Source organism: Pleurodeles waltl, chromosome 3_1 (genome assembly GCF_031143425.1).
Source record: "Pleurodeles waltl isolate 20211129_DDA chromosome 3_1, aPleWal1.hap1.20221129, whole genome shotgun sequence".
NCBI lineage: Eukaryota > Metazoa > Chordata > Amphibia > Caudata > Salamandridae > Pleurodeles > Pleurodeles waltl.
The window spans coordinates 568,479,331-568,497,048 of record NC_090440.1 but is presented as its reverse complement, the minus strand read 5'-3'; the positions used below and the strand labels follow the sequence as shown (position 1 = coordinate 568,497,048).

The 17,718-nt window shown below is 45.8% G+C and overlaps 1 protein-coding gene across 4 annotated transcripts in view; it reads right to left on the bottom strand.

Moving 5' to 3' along the window:
* Positions 1–17,718, bottom strand: part of ARNT2 (aryl hydrocarbon receptor nuclear translocator 2) — a 684,205-nt gene that overhangs the window by 420,760 nt on the left and 245,727 nt on the right. For all 4 annotated transcript variants that reach the window (XM_069222996.1, XM_069222993.1, XM_069222994.1 and 1 more), the window contains one exon: positions 7,912–8,125. In XM_069222996.1, coding sequence (XP_069079097.1) covers positions 7,912–8,125 — 214 coding nt within the window. The remainder of the gene's footprint in view (positions 1–7,911; positions 8,126–17,718) is intronic.

The following is a 17,718-nucleotide window of genomic DNA, read 5'->3' as shown; positions in this document are numbered from 1 at the left end:
GGCCTTCAAGCTACTTGCAACTGAATGTAGTTTTGATGTTTGGGATGTATGAGTTAATGAAAGTAAGCATATTGCAAATTCAGAGCTGCCTTATGTTGACCCACTTGTAATAACAAAACGATGACTGAATGATTGCTGTTTGAGCTATTTGTTTAAGCACAGTAATTCCAATATCAGTCACTACTCTCCAAAACTTCTACTTAGCAGGAAGAACCTTGAAAAACATTGTTGTTTCGCTGGGGGTTTCAAATATAATTAGGAGGATCTCTACCTGTAGTTGCTCCAGTTGGGGATGGAAGCAACGTGGTTGTATTGATGATTTTGAGGCTGCCTCCCCATTGGACTAAGCCCAAAACCAAACTCCCCTGTTAGAAGTGATGTGTTTCCATACCTGTATATAGGCAGGGATCTTCCAGCTAGTATGGTTCACTGCCTTCAGAAACCGGAGGCTAGCATTGTCTGCCACCACACTTCTTATGACGAATGGGTTAGGAATGTGACCGACGCCCTGAGACTAACATCCTTGATGGATAATTGGAATACCAGTAATAGGGCTGATGAGCTGCTTGCAGTAGTTGAAAGAACTGAGATCTGCGTCCACTGGACCCTTGAAAAGATAGTGGGAATAGTGCCTGGAGAACGTGGAAGGATCTTGTTGTTTCGGTGTTGATCTGGGTTTGCTGAAGAACATCAACACTTCATCAAAACAGAGACTCTCCATCATAGAAATGTCAAGGATATGGTCTTGTAACTCAGCTTGAAATTAGGTGCATCTGAGCAAACCCTGTCATCATAACATGGCAGCCAAGCCAGCTGACGAAAACACATGTTGCACACATCCCTAGCAGAGGCAACGAAAGCCACAAACACTATTTGCAAAGTATTTTCATGGCCTCTTCCTCCTTTTCACTAAGAAGACGTGTATATAGGAGAGGTTTATTTAAGGAACTATGCCACTCCACATTTGCCAGCCATATCTATCCAAGATAGCCAGTAAATTAGTAGTGTGGACTTGAGTAGCTGCGATGTGTGAGACTCTACCCATAAGTAACCATGTAACAACTTTCTCTGTTTGCTGTGCAAGAGCACCTGCAATGTCTCTGGGTCGCTTGAGAGACAACAAAACCTGCATTTGCATGACTAGTCAAGTAGTTCCGGGTGTTATCAGGTGCCCTGTATTTTTATTTTTCAAGTCCAGGTACTGTCACTGGAACAGACAGCAGATTATGCATATGCTTCTTACCCTTCAACCAAACCAAACATACACAATAGGACTGGATTTGGATGCTTTTCTATGGACATCTCTGATATTATATAAAAAGCAGTCTTCCTGCTGGATTTGCTGTGGAAAGTCAAATCCCTTACTCACTTTCTCAGTTAAGGCACAATACCTTGTTGATATCAGCAAGGAGGGGAATCCACCAGAGGCCGTTCAACATCCTTTGGTGGGTGAGTGATGTAATCGATACCATTCTTGGCATTTGTTAAGAGGGGTTATGTCAAAATCTCTTCCTCACTGTCATCAGCCCCTGCAGAATCAGTGTTATCATGATGGAATGGAAAATTCAGAAGAAAGGATAGTAACAGTGTGTATATTGAAGGGAACCTGGTTTAATGATCCACCGTCATGGATTGGAGCTCTTGCAATGAATCACCTGCAGCTGCCTCCCAGGCGGTTCACTCTAACTGTTATCAAGGTACTCCTTTTCATAATAAAAATCGTATTGCCTGTTGAGATACGGATGGCAGTACTCCCATGCACAAACTTCTTCCTCTCACTGATAGGTTGACAGATGGCTTGTGGCAAATACTGGTCATCTGGATTCAGTTTACTGTGACTTAACATGTATGTGAGATGGGCTATAACCTAGTCAAAAGGGGCCTTTATCACTAAATTCAGCATTGCTCCCTTCAAGGTCTGTCTCAAAGATTTTCACTGGCGCTTCCAGTGACTCCTTGCTAAATGACATGCAGGCTAGCAAAAGTATGGATAGTATGCCCAAAGCAAATCTAGGTAGAGGGATGCCAGTACTGTCCTTGATGGCTTTGAAGTCAATCAGGGAGCTGTTGATGATGCAGAGAATGGAACAGTGAATAAGGAAATAGAGGTTTCTTTAGAGGTTGATGAGGATGAGGCTTTCATCCACTGAGAAGATACAGATGATAGTGCAGCGGATAAAAATGGCCACAGATAACGCCATCAATGGGATGGAATGGAACTGGTCATTAACAATGGAAGGTTTTTCTGGTCATGTTGAGGATGTGGTCTTTTTCAATGATGGAAAGGTTCTCTTCTTTTTCGAAAGAGGAGCAGGTGGCTTGCTCATAGACAATGGATATGACACTGACAAGGTTTGTTAAATAGGTCTCACTCTTTAATGTTACTCTTCTCCAAATGCTTAGATGTTTTTTGTTTTACTTGTTGAGCAGCTTCAAAAAAGGGTTCCCGTGGGGCAGAGTAGTTTGTAGAGGAAGGAAAATGGAAGCTTCTCCATTTCGATGCTTGACTTAGGTTTCTGAAAGGTAGATGGTGCAACCTCAAGTGATGCTTCAAAGGCAACACAGAGAGATTTTGATCCCCTAATGAAATTCTGATGTCCTTTTGAAGCAGATTTCTCAATGACCCTTCCCACCTCCCCGTTCTGTGAATGTGTCTACTTGTCCAGCTAAAAAGTTCCAAAGTTCCAAAGTCCGGAGATCTGCACATTGGGCAACCACAATCTAGTGTTGGGCTCTGAGAGTGGGGGATTGGACAGCCTAGAGAGCAACAGATATCAGCAAACTGGGTGCTGCTTTTATGAGAATTCACACATCACTTTCAGAAGCAAATACATCAGCATGGCTCCACATGATGTAACATACTGGCACCAAGGGGTACCTGCTTAACAGTTTCTGGATCCAGCCTGATGCCTGAGAGAGTATTAAAAAAAGGAGGAATATGCAGTTAGAAGCATCAATCAAAAAAACAAACACTTGAGAATCAAGGATGAGGGAGAAGCTAAAACTGTGAACGATGTGCAGGAGATTAAAAGAGGCAACGGGCCACAGCATGCATGCCGACACCTTGCATGCTGCAGGAGTGAGGGAGGTCAAATGTTCACTTCCCCTCTCCTTGTCTCTGTGACCGGAAGGTTAATCCTTCAGCAGTCTTTACTGTCCCTCTTTCTTCTATCCAAATCATTTACTCATTGTTTGGCTTCATCCTAGTTGGTACTATTCGTCAGCCTCTCTTTCATCTTTGGCCCATTTCTACATTCCTCTAAGCCAACCACTATTCTCCCCAACCTCAAGAAACCAACCTCAAGAAACCTTTTCTCAACTCCTCCTTACCATCAAACTTCAGCTTTATTTACCGGTTCTCTGTAATCTCCCAGGATTGATTGTCTTGAACAGCGTTCTCGCTTTTTCTTAAATAAAAGGAAACTCGCCTCTCTCCCCCACTCTAATTTGGATTCCCATTCTGGTATAAATTCTTGAACCTCCGCTCATCATGATAAGCAATCCTTCAAACTTATTCTTTAGGATCCCTCTTAAGTTTTTGTCATAGTGGACCAATCTATATTTATCTTTTACTTTCTCCTACTCATCCCTTCCCACGTTTTACACTTCAATAGACATCTTACTATCTCTCTGGACACCTGACGCCCTCTCATTTACCCTTCTTTACAAGTAATATTACTTTTCTTTCTTATTTGTACCTCCAGCTTGGTCTCGTCCACCCCTTTCATCTAGCATTACCTCTTCTATTCAACTACTTTCTCATCTAACATTTCTACATCTGCTTTTCTGGCTCCTTTTCATCTTCATCTTCTTTTTTGCTTTTTTAACATTTTCTACCAACAAGTCTTGCAAGCACAATATTCAGTAAAAATCACCAAGGCCAACCCAAAGGTACTTACTGAAGGTAGCCCGGGGAAAAAAACAGGCTCTCTCCACTAAAGACCACTACAGCAAACATTTGATTTTTCTCATTGAGGAGCATGTCCATATTGATATCACTAACGATCACAAGAGCAAACCTAAGCCTTTGCTCAATAAAAAAACAAAGCATGACAGGCAAAATAGTGCCATTTCTTACCAGGTATATCCAGAATTTCCACACAGTAGAAAGCAAAGAAAACCACAGTGAGTAGTATCCATGCAAACTCTTCATTTATATCACTGTAAATTTTAAATGCAAACTGCGTGCTTCACTCATCGAGGATCGCCAGAGAAAATTTAACGCACCACTCACTTAAGGCAGTCAAGACAAGATCACTCAAGGAAGGCAAGCATTTCACAATGCAAAGTATACTAAGTGAAACCCATTTTGGAAAACTCGAGGATTTAGTCAATAATAACCACAAACTTGTTACCCCAGGCTTTCAACACGGAAAACCAAATATGTAAAACTTCTAGTTTTACCCAGTAAACACCATTTTGCCATTATTTAGGTGTTCATCGCAACTAAAGCGCAAGACAAGAAAACCGCATTAAACAATGAATCAGAATTCAGCTGCAGCAATCCCTAAATTCTCTAAAGACAAACAATTTTGGTATTGGTACTTCTACAGAGCTTGAAAACTCTAGTAGACCAAATGCTATGGCAAGTCATTTTTTTACCAGGTCGGGCTATTTTTAGGACTTACTTGCCCCTTCTCGGGAGTTGACAAAGAACAGGTGTTCTGTTTAGTCAGAAAGTGGACAAGCAATCAAAGACGCCTTTAAATCTTGTGTTTGTATGTCACATTTGGTCTGTGTTAACAGAAAGAGGTCAAAAGTAAGTTTGTCTTACAATTAATTATCCTTCTGACTGCAGAGTTGCAGGATTTTGTAAGGTGAACTGTCTGACCTGCAAATTGTGAAATAAAAGGCTATAGGGTGTCAGGTTTTAACTACTATACAACATTTAAATGACTAAGTCAACTGTACAGACATTTCAAAATGTATTTCAGTAGTTGTTAAAGCTCATTTTTTGTACTTGTGTGATGCAAGAAATATTTTAATAGAATGAAAACAAATCAGAATACTTTACGTGTTGATGTGCAAAGGATGTGTTTTCTGAAACCCAATTTTCAGAGATTGTGAATACACTACATAGTTTTATCTGTAAAGTTGCAAGTTAGTGGAGAGGTTATTGGGCATTTCTTGGAAATTTACTATGTCCAGATTACCGTATGCTACCACATCATGGTTTAGTAATATATTTATTAAAAGTGAGTGTTTAAACAAACTGAGAAACACTCCTGGCCTGATGGCAATGCTGTTAGTAAACCAAAAGTAAGTTATGGGTCATGTGTACCCTACATGTGGGCTAGGTTCTTGTGATACATGGAGCAAACTTTAGTCTATGTGATGAAACAAAAGAGGTTTTTTGCACTCCAGAAATTCTGAGCTCATATATTTGAAGGTGCAATCATATGTGAGAATGAAGAAAAAGGTGACTCTAAACTATTTGCCTAGGATCACGCAATTTGATACTTGTTTACAGGTCAAGTACATTACAGTTCGGTCGGTCGAGTAGAGTTACTTGACCTGTAGGTCTAGCAACATGTTTATGATTTTTCGAGCCCTGTTCTAAGGCCAACCCTAGCAAGGAAGAAACATAACTCTGCACATAAAGCAGGACACGGCCCGATTCAGGGTCAAGTAAACATGTGGGTTAGAGGTCCCATGTTGTCACAGAAGAACAAGGAGGTTTGTTACAAATCAGCTAATAAAACCATAAAAGGATCTTTGACCCTGTAAGCACAGAAACCACAAACAAAAGATCATATAGCCTTATTTTAATGTCGCTGTTTATGTTTCAAAATCAAGTCCCTTCCAATTCTCACCTTTTTTCCTAAATATTATTTTTCCATTTGAGTAGAATATTACAAAAAAAGGCTTGGTTTGGACAAGATAACAAAAGACAGCTTTGTGCATATTCATGATTACAGCGTGAGCAACCCAGGGAGCATCCAAAAGCAAACACAACCCTTCAGCAAAGGAATCCATCAGTAAACCAAAAGCAGATTTACCCAGGTCACAGGAGGGTAGATCGGAGCACAAACATCAGAAACCAAATACAATCTCTTTAAACGTTTCTGAGTGCAAATCTGTAACAGAGACCTCGAAACTACAGAGGACAGCACAAGAACCGAAAGCCTACAAAACAGACTCTCCTGGAGTATTATGGGACTAGCTCGGACAGTATTTATTCGGGACTTTCGTAGAGCGCTGCCTGCCTGTAGCCTTGTGGTTATTTCAGAGTGGTAAATACCACTGCAGGGCAGGACAGCACTAAGGAGGACCCGCAGCAGCGGCAGGGGAATACATACTGGATAGTTCTGTGTACCGTGAAAAGGACTAACAAAGGAGAGAAACCACCACCCAATTACATGGGACTCCGCTTTGCATCAGGAGGCTGTTACATGTGAATACATCTACATCGGCTATGGGGGCACTCCTGAGCAGAAACGGGTGAGCACAGAGCTCCATCACAACGTTCTAAGACTTCACCACAGGGTCAGGGGGAAGGATCAACACCAGTGTTCAAGGGAGGCAGGATCCACCTCTTAGTACAAGGATTGGAATTCAACCTGAGTCAGAGAAGAACATTTCCCTAACACGGAGAGAGAGAGGAAGGCACATTATAGGCTTGCCAACTGGGCACTATGTTTAAAGCACCAACTCACCAAACCTTTCTGTTCTGAGAATACAAAGTCTCAACGCAAGAGTTTGCTTTTTAGGAACAAATAAGTAATTGGTCCAATGTGGAAGGAGGTTTTTCCCTTGCAAGTGGGAAAAATGTAATATTTCGGATGCTCGTTTCCGCCATGCATCCATAGGTCATGATGGTCATCACTATGATCCAGCGGTCTTGTGGCTGGTGGACAGACCTCTAGGTCAGGGGTCATCATCAGTGGAGGGTCCGGAGATAGTTACCCAGTGGTCCCACTGACTCTAAACAGAGCAGGGGATACCACAGGTTAGGCATGGTAGAAAGTCCACCAGTATATGGCATTGTTCCTATAAACCCTAACTGATGCCCTCAATCAAAGAGCAGCGCTTCGCAGGAGTTTAAGGGATAGGAAGAATCCAATTGAGTCTGGGGAGTCCTCAAGAGTACGAGGGAGGCTGCAACACCAAGTGTCAGTTGAGGGTCTCTCCCACGAAGTCAGAGGGTGCTCTGCTAGTGGCAACAAAGAAGGGCCTGCAATGATATATCTTTAGTTTCACTTGTAGTAGTGTAGAAATCAGAACAGTGTAAAGCTGGAGACCATACAGTCACAAAAAATGCATAACAACTTAACAATGAGAGAACAAAATGACAGAAAAGGGACAACTGCATTACGGTGTGTGAAACAACAATGGTGCTGGCAGCCTTCAGAGCTAGAGGTAGCATATTTCTGACCCGAGGCTGCTTGTGCATAATTCCGGGATGTGACAAGTGACACAAGAGATGACATGGATCTGACATGTAGGTGTGTCCTGCACATATCGAACATGTGAATGCAGACGAGTACTGAAGGTTCTGAAGAGGCTGTTGGCTAATAGTGCAAGAGTCAGACATCTGACTGCATTTGAAAATTGCAGGTATCTGATCTACGGTAGCCAGTGACTACTGCAATGTCAGACATGTAACTGCAGGTGAGTACTGCAGGCATCTAGAGGATGCCTCTTGGTGAATAATGCATGCATCGAAAAGCACACATCTGCGTTAGTTACACAGACTGGGACTGCAAGTGGATATTATGGCTATGGAGCATGCAAGTGAGTTTAATGGTGGCTAACACGTACAGAGTCTGAGTGATATGTAATAAAGCAGGGCAGACAGAGGACATACAGAAACAAGTGAGCTGCTGACTTGCAATAATATGAAGTGTTGCTGAATGGGCACCTTGCTGTTGATGGACAACATAATGGAGATGATCATCACGTATGTCTGACCTGTCATGGAGTTTTCCGACGTGCACAACTGCTCCCTCAGTTTCTCAACATCGTCTGGATGGACTTGCTCATACAGGGTGCTCCCAAACCACTCCGACTGTGGCTGATTTAACACCGGTGTCACCGAATCTGACACATAGATGACTCTCCCCGTCTCGGCAGCCACCACAAAAAGAAAACCATCAGCAGCTTCCAAAATCAGATGTTTCAGTTCCTGAGAAAGCCCATCAAGAGGAAAAAATTACTAAAATGACATTACTGTCCATACTGTGATACAACATGCACTAATACTCTTGCTATCTTGTCATGAGTGTGGGTTCTTGCTATTGTGATGATTCCAGCTCTAATACCTTCTTCTGCTATTGTGACTCTGCAGAAAGATGCTTCATGCTCTCACATTTCCTGCAGTGATGACAATGCATGCTCTAACCCCTGCTATTCTGAAGCGCTGTGACCTATACTGGCAAGACATGCAGGAACAAATCTTGGTATCATGCTACTGTATGCCTTAAGTGCACCTCCTATCCTCTACCTGCCCTGATAGCCTCTGGGATCACGATGATACCCATTTTAATAACCTCTTCTGCTATGGTGCTTGATGCTCCAGCAGTATCTGCTGTCATAAGGATGCATGCTTTCTCAAAAGCATCTGAAAAATGGCAATCCATACTCTTTTTAATCGCTTTGCTGCACACCTTACTATCTCACCTATTGTGTACAGCATGCCATACAAAAAAGAGGATACTGTGTGGTTTCAGAAGAGCCTCTGGTATAGAGGCAGTAAATGTTCTAGAAGTAACCCTGCTATAGGAAGACTGAATATTATAGCAGCCTATGCTAAAGCGATGGTGTCTGCTCTGTGGTCTCTATTCTCGAGATTCTGCACTTTCTCTCACCAGTCCCTGCTACCCATACACAGCACATTGCCAACAACCCTTTTTATTCTAATACTGAACTTCCTCACACATCCATTTGGATATAGTTATCATTATGATACACACTGCCTGAAAAAGCCTCTGTTATTGAGATTGCAGGTACTAACCGTATTTGTTGACATAACAATGGCGCTGCTCTCATCACACTGCATGCCCTGAAACTCTCTTCCATCATGATGCTGGGTGCTCTTGAAACTGCCAGTGCTCTCATGACACTGCATGCCCTGAACGCCTCTGCTCTCATGACACTGCATGCACTGAACGTTTTCTCTCATGACACTGCATGCCCTGAACGCCTCTGCTCTCATGACACTGCATGCCCTGAACACCTCTGCTCTAATAACACCGCATGCCCTAAATGCTTCTACTCTCATGACACTGCATGCCCTGAATGCCTCATCTCTTATGACACTGCATGCCCTGAATGTTTCTGCTCTCAAGACACTGCATGTCCTGAACACTTCTGCTCTCATGACACTGCTTTCCCTGAATTCCTCTGCTCCCATGACACTGCATACCCTGAAGGCTTCTGCTCTCAAGACACTGCATGCCCTGAACGCCTCTGCTCTCATGACACTGCATGCCCTGAACGCCTCTGCTCTCATGACACTGCATGCCCTGAACGCCTCTGCTCTCACAGCACTGCATGCCCTGAACACCTGTGCTCTAATAACACTGCATGCCCTGAATGCTTCTACTCTCATGACACTGCATGCCCTGAAAGCCTCTTCTCTTATGACACTTCGTGCCCTGGATGTTTCTGCTCTCAAAACACTGCATGCCCTGAACGCTTCTGCCCTCAAGACACTGCATGCCCTGAACACTTTCTGCTCTCATGGCACTGCATGTACTGAACGCTTCTGCTCTCATGACTCTGCATTCCCTGAACACCTCTGCTCCCATGACACTGCATGCCCTGAACGTCTCTGCTCTCATGACACTGCATGCCCTGAACACCTCTGCTATCATGACATTACATGCCCTAAACGCTTCTGCTCTAATGGCACTGCATATGCTGAACCCTTCTGCTCTCATGACACTGCATGCCCTGAATGCCTCTGTGCACCTCTCCTACCATGACACTGCATGCCCTGAACACATGACACTGCATGCACTGAAAGCTTCTGCTCTCATGACACTGCATGCCCTGAACACTTCTGCTCTCATGACACTGCTTTCCCTGAACGCCTCTGCTCCCATGACACTGCATGCCCTGAATGATTCTGCTCTCATGACACTGCATGCACTGAACGTTTTCTCTCATGACACTGCATGACCTGAACGCCTCTGCTCTCAAGACACTGTATGCCCTGAACGCCTCTGCTCTCGACACTGTATGCCCTGAACGCCTCTGCTCTCATGACACTGCATGCCCTGAACACCTCTGCTCTAATAACACTGCATGCCCTGAATGCTTCTACTCTCATGACACTGCATGCCCTGAATGCCTCCTCTCTTATGACACTGCATGCCCTGAATGTTTCTGCTCTCAAGACACTACATGCCCTGAACACTTCTGCTCTCATGACACTGCTTTCCCTGAACGCCTCTGCTCCCATGACACTGCATGCCCTGAATGCTTCTGCTCTCAAGACACTGCATGCCCTGAACGCCTCTGCTCTCATGACACTGCATGCCCTGAACGCCTTTGCCCTCATGACACTGCATGTCCTGAACGCCTCTGCTCTCACAGCACTGCATGCCCTGAACACCTGTGCTCTAATAACACTGCATGCCCTGAATGCTTCTACTCTCATGACACTGCATGCCCTGAAAGCCTCTTCTCTTATGACACTTCGTGCCCTGGATGTTTCTGCTCTCAAGACACTGCATGCCCTGAACGCTTCTGCTCTCAAGACACTGCATGCCCTGAACACTTTCTGCTCTCATGGCACTGCATGTACTGAACGCTTCTGCTCTCATGACTCTGCATTCCCTGAACGCCTCTGCTCCCATGACACTGCATGCCCTGAACGTCTCTGATCTCATGACACTGCATGCCCTGAACACCTCTGCTCTCATGACATTACATGCCCTAAACGCTTCTGCTCTAATGGCACTGCATATGCTGAACCCTTCTGCTCTCATGACACTGCATGCCCTGAATGCCTTTGTGCACCTCTCCTCCCATGACACTGCACGCCCTGAACACATAACACTGCATGCCCTGAAAGCTTCTGCTCTCATGACACTGCATGCCCTGAACACTTCTGCTCTCATGACACTGCTTTCCCTGAACGCCTCTGCTCCCATGACACTGCATGCCCTGAATGCTTCTGCTCTCATGACACTGCATGCACTGAACGTTTTCTCTCATGACACTGCATGACCTGAATGCCTCTGCTCTCAACACTGTATGCCCTGAACGCCTCTGCTCTCGACACTGTATGCCCTGAACGCCTCTGCTCTCATGACACTGCATGCCCTGAACACCTCTGCTCTAATAACACCGCATGCCCTGAATGCTTCTACTCTCATGACACTGCATGCCCTGAATGCCTCCTCTCTTATGACACTGCATGCCCTGAATGTTTCTGCTCTCAAGACACTGCATGCCCTGAACGCCTCTGCTCTCATGACACTGCATGCCCTGAACGCCTTTGCCCTCATGACACTGCATGCCCTGAACACCTCTGTTCTCACAGCACTGCATGCCCTGAACACCTGTGCTCTAATAACACTGCATGCCCTGAATGCTTCTACTCTCATGACACTGCATGCCCTGAAAGCCTCTTCTCTTATGACACTTCGTGCCCTGGATGTTTCTGCTCTCAAGACACTGCCTGCCCTGAACGCTTCTGCTCTCAAGACACTGCATGCCCTGAACACTTTCTGCTCTCATGGCACTGCATGTACTGAATGCTTCTGCTCTCATGACGCTGCATTCCCTGAAAGCCTCTGCTCCCATGACACTGCATGCCCTGAACGTCTCTGATCTCATGACACTGCATACCCTGAACACCTCTGCTCTCATGACATTACATGCCCTAAACGCTTCTGCTCTAATGGCACTGCATATGCTGAACCCTTCTGCTCTCATGACACTGCATGCCCTGAATGCCTTTGTGCACCTTTCCTCCCATGACACTGCATGCCCTGAACACATGACACTGCATGCCCTGAAAGCTTCTGCTCTTATGACACCGCATGCCCTGAACGCCCATGCTCTCATGACACTGCATGCCCTGAACGCTTCTGCTCTCATGACACTGCATGCCCTGAACGCCTCTGCTCTCATGACACTGCATGCCCTGAACGCCTCTGCTCTCATGACACTGCATGCCCTGAACGCCTCTCCTCTCATGACTCTGCATGCCCTGAACAATCCCTTCAATCACGATGCTCCATGATCTTGAAACCGTCTCTACCATGAGAATGCATCCTGACAGAGTATACCATCATTTTGTGGCACAGTCTTAACAGTCTTTGCTCTCATTATGCTGCAAACTAACATCTCCTACTAGTGTGATGAGGGACCACATATTTGGAAGCAATCAATGTTCATCATGACAATGTATGCTCTCTGATCACCAGCTGCCCCTTTGAAGGTGTGGTTGAAAACCGTCTACAATATAGGCCCTGGCCCCTGTCACTCGAATATTACCTTTTGTAGTACTTCTGCAAGCCTTCAGAACAACCCTGAAATACACTGCTGTTTGTCTTACTGTGCGCACTTCGAAGAGCGACAGCTTTTAGCACAGCAGTCTGCTTTTTGCTGCTACTATCTTTTTGCATCAATCGTGTCCATGCCCATACCCAAACCCTGTTCTCTCCCGACCCTGCTGCGTTTTAACACTACACACTTCATCGTGAATCTGCATGCTCATGGAACAGTCTGCAATCATGACCCTCCATGCTTGATGCTGTATGCTTTAAGCTTAGGCCCCAGGAGTACCTCCCTCTGTGAAAGGCTTTAGATACGGTGACACTGCTTGATCTACAAGCTTCTGCAGTAGTGACTCTGGGCGCTAAGAGTTTATTCTGTTCTGACTCGGCATACTCTACCAATCCCTTCGATCACGAGGCAGAAACGCTCTAACCGCGTTTGCTATTGTCACGCTGTTCTTTTTCCCAGCAGCCTTAGCTGCCCAGGATACCGTGACACTGCACGCTTACAGTCTCTGCTTTTTAGCATCTTACTACAAATAGCTGTAGCTGTCTTCAAGCAGCGGTAAAGAGTTCCACACTAACAGATCCATAGTATATCGCGGATGTGTACACTGTCCCATCAAAGACATTAGGACAACACTCTCTGCTTCACAAATGTTTGGAATTATGTCACCAGCCTCTGCCTATTTTCAGTATTACAGGCAAGTCACACACGTTGGATTTTACAAAAATCTGGATCCCTTGTGCTACCAGAGTCTTACGCTATCAGCTTCTACTATTGTGACGATGCATGGGGTGGACAACCAGTGCCGACTAATCTTTCTCCAGTCACTAGGTTGGCGACTTCCTCTTCATCCTCGGAGAGGCAGGCGCTGACCTCTGCAGCAAGAGAAGGGAATGGGAGCACGGCGTGGAAACAGAAGAGAGCAGCATGAAGGATAAACGATGAAGGAAAGTGAAGCGACAGGGAGGGAGGGGGCTCGGAGGCTGGGAAAAAAGAAAATAATACATTATGCCGCAGGTGAGGTACTCGTGAGCAAGCAGACTGCAGGGGGCAGTGTGTGAGCAGAACGGTCACGAGGGAGTAAGCCAGTGCTTGAAATGGAAAAATGGAAGTGAAGGTACTCAGTACCAGAGTACCTACTCATTTCTGAGAAGTGTCGGTGCTCTCCAACTAAAATTATGTTTTCCTTGGAAGTGCAGGTACTCTCCCTCTAAAAATAAAAAGTGCAGGTACTCCGTACCGGGCAGTAGGGGCCCATTTGAAGCACTGGAGTACACACAGTATTAAGAAAGAGTGCTGCAGTAGACTGCAAAGGCGAGAGTGAGGGAGCACAGCACATTACAGTGAAAGAGTGAGGGAGCAGAGCATGGAGGCAAGACGAGCACATTAGAGAGAGCGTGAGGGAGCAGAGCACGGAGACACGATGTGCACATTACAGAGAGAGTGAGGGAGCAGAACACGGAGAAAAGACAAGCATAAAACTGAGAATGAGAGAGGGAGCAGAGCACGGAGACACGATGAGCACATTACAGAGAGAGTGAGGGAGCAGAACACGGAGAAAAGACAAGCATAAAACTGAGAATGAGAGAGGGAGCAGAGCACGGAGACAAGATGAGCACATTACAGAGAGAGTGAGGGAGCAGAGCACGGAGACAAGACAAGCACTTTACAGCAAATGAGTGAGGGAGCAAAGCAAGGAGACAAGACAAGCACATTACAAAGAAAGGGACGGGCAGTGCACAGAGACAAGACAAGCACATTACAGAGAGAGAGTGAGGGAGCAGAGCACGGAGACAGGATGAGCACATTACAGCGAATGTGTGAGGGAGCAAAGCACAGAGACAAGAGGAGCACATTACAGCGAATGAGTGAGGAAGCAAAGCACGGAGACAAGACGAGCACAAAACTGAGAATGAATGAGGGAGCACACAACAGGGACTACTAGCGTGGGCGATTTTGTTTTTTACATGAGTTTATTCTCACGTACATCCTACTTATTTGGTTTTCTTAAATTGTCTTTTCGCACATTTATTGTGTAAGTGCAGCTTTCGGAAGACTGCCTTGCAGGGTCTGTAAGACTGCCTTGCAGGGTCTGTGAAACTTGGATCTTTGCCATTGCTGCATGCGCTTTGTGAGCAAAGTCCACTGTGCGACTTTAAAAACTGTGGAGAGTACAACGTGTGGTACCTCACGTCATGAATGAACACAAGGGTATTCCTCACGTAGAATTTTCATGCATAGGCCTATCAAACATGTTTCACACAATTTTCATGTTTTTGCAAAAATCAGACTTATTATGCGTGGAAAGAATTACACTTTCACCCACCGCTAAGATCCACCTACAAATTTTGCGAGTGCTTCTCTCCTTCTCCATTATGAATGCATTTCCCCCTTCAGATCTGTAAGACATGCTGAGCTCTGCAGCACGACAAGCAAAAGAGAGCAGAGAAAGAGACAGAGAGAGAGCACAGTACAGAGAACAGAGAAGAGTGCAATGACAACAGGAAGGGAGTAGAGAGTAGGGGGCAGAGCAACGAGGCAAGAGAAGCAGAGATTTACTGCAGGCAAGCAGATGGGCGTGCGGTGCGCGCAGACACACATGATCTAGTACACATCACCAACAAGCATGCGCTGACCGAGGAGTACGGAAAGCCCGGCAGTAAATACAGACATACAATGACTGAGGATGCTGACAGCGCATGCCAACAAGCAAGAAGAGGTACACTAGGGTGACCACCCGTCTATAAATTTCACGGACTGCCCGTAATTTTGCCCTGCCATCTGTTGTCTGTGATGAAAGTCTTAACGGACAGCATTTGTCCGTAATTTTAGCCTTTCACCAAAAGGACAACGGAGGACGGAAGAGCATAATTACCCCCAGCTGAAAGGATTGAAAGGCAGGGAGTCTCCTGTGCTGGACGGAGGGGCAGACAGATAAGAAAAGGTCTCCTTGCCAGGGTGTCTCCCTTCCTAAAGAAATGCAAATGTACACAAATGATAAACCCCTCCAGTCGGCCCATCCCCATAATATAAGTAGTACATGACTCCGTTATTGTTTGGGAAATATTGGCCGCAGTTTTTTTTACAATTAATTTACAACCTGTCTGCCCTGCTTTTATGAGGGCCATAAATCATTCCGTCATTTCAGGTGTATGTCCAACATGGGGGTAATGCGTTGTCATAAGTCATCATATTCTTGCATTGTTAAGGTTTGTCATTACACACTTTGCATCTTAACAGCCCCCATAAATTTTAATATCTGCATGTCATCTGTCCATCAATATTTTGCCACCAATCACTCTCGCTTTTAGTCCTTTGTGTATCTTGCCCCTTGGCGTTATTCCTTTTCTATATATAGGAGGGTACCTTTTTCTTTTTAGGCTTAACTCGCTACCTTATTTGGTCCTTGTATCCTGCTCTCCGGCAGACCTGGGCTGGTAGTGCTGTGTTTCGAGTACCTCCCCTGACTGACTTACCCTGCCGTGAGGCATCCCAAGGTAAGTAGCCCTGTCACCCCGCTGTGTTGGGTGTGGCCTTCGTTGTTCTTTCACTGACCTTCCCCGTCACGTTGCCTTTGGGTTACAGCCCAAATAGGAGGCTCCCCCGTCATGATCCCTCTATTCGCAGCCTGCGAGTTGCAGTGCTGCCCACATATTTTTCCAAAAAACCTCCATCCCCAGGGGAGACAGGTGTGCCCCGTCTTCTGCAAAGTATTCTGGTCTCTGCAGGTTGATTAGCCTGTGTCTGATGCTTTCCCATCCATTTTGTATGCAAAATGTCTTCACTGATACGTTTAACTTTTTCCTTGATTTGTCCAGAGCCCCTGTGGAATTTGCCCCCCTCTACTTCTGCCTGGGGATGATTTCTGACCAGATCAACAATGATTTGAGTAGGCGCCTTGCGACCATCGTGATGTTCCTCCTTATGCACTCTAATAAGCCCTTCCTCCCTTGTTGTGCTAGGTCGTTGCCTCCCAGGTGTATTATTACCACATCAGGCCCTTCGCGCTGCGAGTCTATGATCTCTTCTAGCCAGCCTTGCAGTTGTTCCCATTTCATGCCTGGGAAACCGAACCATATTACCCTTGTATGTTTCGGGCGTTGTTGAACTCTTGAAAGCAACCAATCTTGTGCCCTCTGTACGAATTACCCATGCTGTTTTGTGTTCTGTACCTGTGTGAGGAAGGGGACAGTGGAGAGGGTTGCTATTCTTGCTTGTTTGGTTGTTGCTTCCTTATATAGCCTTTGTAGGTGTTAGAGCTCCACCTGCCAATTGCTTTTATGCCTGTTGCTGACATGCCTTGTTGAGCTGCCGCCGTTGTGGCCCCTATCTGGAGTGAGTGCATGCCAAAATCGCTTGCCGTGAGTCCTGCCCTGGATAGAGCCCCCCCTGAGCACGGCTTTGAATTGGAATGTTCTCAAGCATTCCCCATTCTCGTGTTTCAAGAGTGCCCCATGCCTTTCCGGCCTTAGCTCTAGGAAATCCTGCACACTTCATACTGGGCACACTTCGTGGTCATCCAAGCATCTCAGCTCAACGTTTGCCCCTTTTCCGAATTGGTCAGTTTTTGATTTTCTTAGGAGTATTTCCATGCGCTTCTGGCTTATCTGTACGTCCTGCCATTGTATGCATGTGGTGGAGTTCCCTGCTTTGGAGGAGGCGACTAGCTCGCTTATCCTAAAAGCCCCAAAAAATGCCAACGAGAAAGCCGCTTTGAAAAGGGTGCACTCAAAATTATTCCTGCATAGGCCTTTGAGCACGCCCACGAGTTGCTTAAGTGTGCTGGAATCTATTGGGCGCCGCTGGTCCTTCGTGTGCCCTTCTAGTCTGCGCCACCCCTTCATTGCTGCTCTTATGTAGTGAGTTGGTGGGATCTCTGCCTGTTGTTATCCTGCTAATGTGTGCGACGGCGGACAGGTGCGCCTGTGCCCATGATTTTGATTTTTTCTTTGCGAAAGCCCAATGTATTAATTTTTTCGCTGCTGTTTGTGCTTCGTCGTGGCACGTAAAATCCCTCAGGCCTGTGACCTCTTGCACTCGCGCCACATTTGTGGCATACCTTTTCGCTGTCTTAGGTGCTAGGGCGTGAGCTACTAGTACTGATAGGTCCCCTCCACCAGCCCCCAAAAGGCTGGTGGGGAAAGGTGTCATCTCCCGTTCCACTCCGGGGGCTAGGCTCCTGCATCTCCCCATCTGGAATCGAGAAAGTGCAACTGCTTTATTGTTAACAATGCCTTGCACGTGCCTTGCTCTAATATC